Genomic DNA, 6,009 nt, shown 5'->3' on the forward strand with positions numbered 1-6,009 from the left:
TGCTGGGAGTTGTAGTTTTGCAACATCTGGAGAGCCTCAGGTTGGCCATCCCTGCCATATAGTATATTGGCAATCAGAGGATGGCATGTTCAAGTCCCCAACTGGAATTTAAAAAAGAAGGAAAAAAGTTAAAAAAAAGTGTTTGAAAAGATTTAAAAAATCAAGTATACCAACAAAAAGTCTCCTTTATTCGCTTATGAATGCCTTTATTACTTAAAAACGCTAAAAACTATTTAAAAAAAACTAACAATTGCTACTACCAACCTATATGGCCTATATAATAAAATGATCAAATATTTTTTTTTTGTTTGGTCAACATTGTAAAAATAATAATGTAATAAATTGCTGTATTCTGTTAATACCACCAAAAATGAAATAGTGAATGGGGCCGAATGTACCCCAAAATGGTACCAATGAGAACTACAACTCTGCACTGTTGATGAAAAAAAAAAATCTTATGATCTTTGAAAGCAGCAGCAGCAAAGAAAAAAAATTCTTAAAAAAGTTTTTATTGTGCAAAAGTAGGAAAAAATATATTTGGTATCGTGTTATCATGTAACTTATGCACAAAGAACACCATAAAGACAAAACAAAGAGAAATAATGGCAAAATTGCTATTTTTCTCACTATCATCCAAATAATATATAAAAGTTATATACAGAATATTTTAGGCCTACCCAAAAAATAGTGCCATTAAAAAACACAAGAAAAAACCCTCATATGGCTATGTCAACAGACAAATAAAAACGTTATGGCTTTTGAAATGCGGAGAAGATAAAAAAGCACTCCCACAAAATTTTTATTCTCTGACCTGTTAGAAAGGTGCCAGGTGTAAACTGTAGTGAAGGTAATCTTCTTACCAGTGTCTTAATTTGTGAGTTATCCCCTCCCTTTTCATCCTCAGCTGTGTCAAGTGACCAGCAATCAGACTTTATAATGATGTGTGGACAGGAAGTCAGTTTCTCTATTTATTCCTATGAGAGGCTCAATGTCAGTCTCATAAGAATAAATAGAGAAGTAAATGACTGTAACTGTGTCAGTTGGAAAGTCTGAGTGCTGGTCACATGACACAGCTGAGAATCAGAAGGGAGGGGATAACTCACAAATGCAGACACTGGTAAGAAAATGACCTTCACTACAGATTACATCATGCACCTTTCTAACAAGTCAGAGAATATATTTTTTTGTGGGAGTGCTTCTTTAAAGAGGACCTTTCACCAGAGGAAAGCCTCTAAACTAACTATACAGAAGTGTAGAGCGGCGCCCAGGGATCCCGCAGCACTTACTGTTATCCCCGGGCGCCGCTCTGTTCGCCCGGTATAGCCTCCGGTATGTAAGTAGTAGGCTCCACCCACTTGATCCTGCCGGCGTCTTCTTCTCCTATGCTGTAGCCCTGGCCAATCGCAGCGCTCAGCTCATAGCCTGGCTATGAGCTGAGCGCTGCGATTGGCCAGCGCTACAGCATAGAAGAAGACGCCGGCAGGATCAAGTGGGTGGAGCCTAACTACTTAAATACCGGAGGCTATACCGGGCGAACGGAGCGGCGCCCGGGGATAACAGTAAGTGCTGCGGGATCCCTGGGCGCCGCTCTACACTTCTGTATAGTTAGTTTAGAGGCTTTCCTCTGGTGAAAGGTCCTCTTTAAATGTTATGGCTTTTGAGATGCGGAGAAGTTAAAAAATAGAAAAGAAAAAAACAAGATATAATTTATAACTGAAACTTCCACACACTCCAAAATTGAGTTCAATATGTTTTTTTTTATTGGATTCTCATCTTTCTAGAGGAAAATCAGATGATACGCAAACATTTTCGGTCAGCAGACTTTCTTCAGGCTATCTGATTACCCAGACAGTAAGATATGAGGAAAGCATGGCAATGTAATCGCTGTGGTGAGAAAATGTTCAAGTATAATCTGTTTGCCCCTAAGAAGATGAGAATGCAATAAAAATGTAGTGAACACAATTTTAGAGTGTGCAGAAGTTTCATTTATCAATGGTCTGTACAGAAAATAGAATTGGAAAAAATTCTATAATCAGGATTAATTACTAAAACCATCCATCCTGATCCATCAAAATTTAGTAATAAAAGTCAATGGGTAACAGACTGGACATCTTGATTCTGATTATGCATTTTCCTCTACTTTACTATGCTTACTAACACATTCTGGAACATCTATTCTTATGACTAGGGGTGGACTAGGAACTTACAGAAGCCCTGGAAAAAAAGCTAAAAAGTGGCCCCATGTTGTAGGCAGGTCCAAACTAACTGAAGAGAGCGCAAACCTGAATAGGCAAGGCCAACAAAAGTTGGCGGGTCTAGCAATACCACATACCAAATACCATAATCAGCTAAAAATGCTGCCCCAGCAGAACTAAATTGTTACAGAGGTTGTCCGTAGCTGCCGCTGCCTCACTCACTGGTCCTGAGTTTCAGCTTTGTGATGCCGCAGGCCTGCCTCCTGCTTTCCCATTACTTGCAGGCCTGGCTATTAGGCTTGCTCTGTTCCTCCACGCAGGCTCCAGCCTTCTTTCCAGCTTGGCCTCTCTTCCTGTGCTTCTAGAGTACGCGCTACATGTGGCTCTTGAAGGGCCAGCACATGTGCACCCTAATCTGTTCAAACTTATGGCTGGCTACCTTGGGGTATCCTGTGGGAGGATGCCTGAGCAATATGTTTTCTAGTGTGCTAGAGTGTCCTTAGTAATAATACTGCCTTAATGGTGCTAGTTTGACCCACAACTGGATCCTCTAGTTGTTCAACCTTATGCCTACAGTAAACTTAGACCTCTACTATTGGTCAGTGTATATTTAAACAGGAACAAGGATTATCAGTCCATGTTATTGTTATCCTCATTGACCCTCCATCCCATATTTTGTCCCTTGATGAGCAGGTATGCGAAACATGGCATATTGGCATACTATGCCAGGGCCTTCTTACTGTAGGAGGTGTAAGTTAAAGGTCAGTTCCAGACTTAGATCCGTACGTGGGTCATCAGGAACAGAGTAGCCACCTGATAGGGCTTATTAGGGAATAATAACACATACCATAAATTTTTGATTATTTTAATTGATATTAAACAATAAAAGTTATGTTTTGATGGCAATAATTCATATCTCCCCTACGCACACACACTTTTCATACTGGGTTTTTATGCTGAATCGTTTGCATTTTTTCCTAGGAGAATCAGCTGAATTGTCTAAAACCTACTAAAAGAAAACGTAATCATTCTCTCTATCTGCAGTCTATTCCTTCTATTTCTTATAAAAAATGGAAATATAGTGATGTTTAGGAGCAAGAGGGCAGCAACAACTTTGATTAGATTTAAAGGGTTCTTTATTCCTATATTCAACCATACAAACCAAGGTAGTAAAAATGATCCAAATCAAACCCCCATCTTTGAAAAATATCTCTAACTTCTACACCATTGATACAGCACTGACTCTTATCATTTATCTAATCCAAATTAATATCACTGTGATACATACTCTGTCACCTATCAGGTCTTATTAAGTACATTTGGCACATATATTTGGAAACCTAAATGGAACTCTGGATATCACTTTCTATTGCACATGGTTCTGCAAGTTATTAGAATACTAACAGGACACATACAGTCCTCACCATCCTGTTAGGTGGAAATCTGTAGCGATGATAATGTGCACAATACATCCTTATAGAACTTTACACAGAGATATCAGACCCATGGCATGTAAGCAACGAATGCTTCCCCTCTGCAATCCTGACTCCTAAGATCAACACAACAGCAATACAAGTATATATTATAAAGCCTGAGCAGTTCATTTGCTTTTTGTTATATGAACACTAATGCACTCATACAGCTCTACACATATTAGGAATTTGGGGAAGGGGGGGGGGGGGATCTTAGCTGTTTTGGCTGGGACTTTTAGTACTTGCAGCACCTTACTAGATAAAGATGCAAAGAAAAAGCAGAAATCTGTACCCACATTTCACACTGCTTCTTATAAGATCCATGGTCTTGTGAGAGTCAAATAAAAGAAAAAACCCTAAAGGATATCACTGTTACATTAAGATGACTAAATAGAGTCATTTGCAAACCATATTGAAATCTTCATTTGCAAGTGCCTTCAGGCAGAGCATTCACTTCAATGTGATCTTACAACAGGATCACTGCTACCTAGCCTGACTATAGAGGAAGTGCACACAGTGAGATTAAATTGGTTTGAAGCATACGTCTTCTGTGCCCTCTGTGCCCAGCATAGCCTGGGGAGCTTTGATTGATGTCTTAACAAAGGCTCACCCATGTCAGGAGCTGACTGCTTCACCCCCACACTGCTCATTGGCGTCACAATTGGGAGGAGTTCCTCAAATAAAATAACAACATACCTCCCTGTGGAAGAGATAAATAGAGAGCTTTCCACCCTTTAGAGAGGCAAGGCAGTGCCCCCAGCAGCATTCACCCTGCATAGACTAGAGATCAGCACCATGGACAGCTCCAGACTGCGCATCCTGGCCCTGGGCAGCTGTGTCCTGCTCCTGGTCATCAGCGCTGTGTGTGGCCAGGAGGACAGCTCAGACCTGGAGACCAGGGCACTTCGGGATTTCTACCCCAAAGATGCTGTCCCTTCAAGTGAGAAAGAGTTGGTGAGTGTTTTACTGCATCCTGGGCATTTTATAGCAAATCTTCACCAATGCTTTATGCTCTTTCTATTCTGTGTGCACCTTGTATTGTGTCTGACATTCCACAGGTTGTTACTTTTATACCAGTATACTGTCAATAGGTTAACATTCATCCCTGGGCAATGATAGTTCCGCAGCAGCTGGCATGTGCAGGGCTATGAACTTGTGTATACCCTGGAGCTGAGAAGTTCTACTGCATCTCTGTCTAATTACTGCTGTATCTGTACAGTTTTTGGTATGTTCATTCTTACTGGACTTTCATGTGTATTTTGTAGCTGGGAGCTCTGCAGGAAGTCTTGGAGAAGTTACAGAGTAAACGGGTACCTTTATGGGAAAAGAAATTTGGACAGGTCCCTGTGGTAAGATACTTTTATTTTAATGTGATGTCAATGCATGGTTTATATAGTTATGATGCATCAAGTATTTTAGATGTGCCGCTGCTTTCAATGGACATTGTAGAAGGAGTATGGGAATCCTACGGTGACCTGTACTTCTGATTAATGCTTTTATATGTAACAGCTCAACTAACAATGCAGGTACATATAGTAACAAACAGTATTTGTGTAGTAGAAACTGTGGTTTCCCTTAAAGATGTGGATGTACAAGTAAATTAAAGGGGATAGATAGATAGATAGATAGATAGATAGGAGCTCATATTTGATAGTCGAGGTGTACTCTTTTAGTGCATATTCCCTACCTTTGCACAGTACTGTACGGTATATAACCACACATGCATATCTGAAAAAGTTAATTAGACTCATTCATTGAAATAAGGAACTGTTCATTATCTGCTCATCATTGTAAATCCTTGTTTTTCAGTGCGATATGGGAGAACAATGTGCAGTCAGGAAGGCTTCCAGGATTGGGAAATTATGTAACTGCCCTAGGGGTTCTGTCTGCAACTTCTTCCTTCTAAAGTGTTTATAGAAGAAAAAAAAATCCAAAGACAAGAAGTGCAGAAGTATCCGAGCTCAGCATCAACACAACATCTGGAAAGAAAGAATGTTGGGTGACCATGATTTTTACACTGGTAAAATGATGTACAGTATTTGCTCTGCATTTTGTTCTGTCCTGTTAGCCTCTCTGTTTGCACATTTGTGAAGATAAAAAATAAAGACCTGCTCTCTTTTGTAAAGTCTTCTTTCATGAGGAGTCTTCCAGAAGCTTTGTGCGTAAATATGTTATGCCCAGTAGGTACATGGAACTGAGATGGTAACTGACCTGAAGTTTCTAGGTATCTAGGCATTGGCCAGGGCACAGCTGGGTTCAAGTGCTTTCCTACATTTTCAGTAATCAAATTTTTAGATCTTTATTAATTATCTACTTTCCTTCATCAATATACAAAAGACATA

At 39.9% G+C, this 6,009-nt stretch overlaps 1 protein-coding gene across 1 annotated transcript; it reads left to right on the forward strand.

Moving 5' to 3' along the window:
* The first annotated feature begins 4,462 nt into the window (after positions 1-4,462).
* On the forward strand, positions 4,463-5,759 carry LOC120987163 (cocaine- and amphetamine-regulated transcript protein-like). Its single transcript, XM_040415776.1, has 3 exons — positions 4,463-4,621; positions 4,933-5,016; positions 5,477-5,759. The coding sequence occupies exons 1-3, from the start codon at positions 4,463-4,465 to the stop codon at positions 5,582-5,584; spliced, it is 351 nt and encodes a 116-aa protein (XP_040271710.1). The 3' UTR covers positions 5,585-5,759.
* Positions 5,760-6,009: the final 250 nt, after the last annotated feature.

Source organism: Bufo bufo, chromosome 1 (genome assembly GCF_905171765.1).
Source record: "Bufo bufo chromosome 1, aBufBuf1.1, whole genome shotgun sequence".
Classification (NCBI taxonomy): Eukaryota; Metazoa; Chordata; class Amphibia; order Anura; family Bufonidae; genus Bufo; species Bufo bufo.

Excerpts from the sequence above, each read along its gene's own strand:
- LOC120987163 (XM_040415776.1), top strand. The coding sequence starts at position 4,463 with ATGGACAGCTCCAGACTGCGCATCCTGGCCCTGGGCAGCTGTGTCCTG. Across the intron at positions 4,622-4,932 it reads CTTCAAGTGAGAAAGAGTTG|CTGGGAGCTCTGCAGGAAGT; the intron begins GTGAGTGTTTTA and ends TGTATTTTGTAG. Across the intron at positions 5,017-5,476 it reads AATTTGGACAGGTCCCTGTG|TGCGATATGGGAGAACAATG; the intron begins GTAAGATACTTT and ends CTTGTTTTTCAG.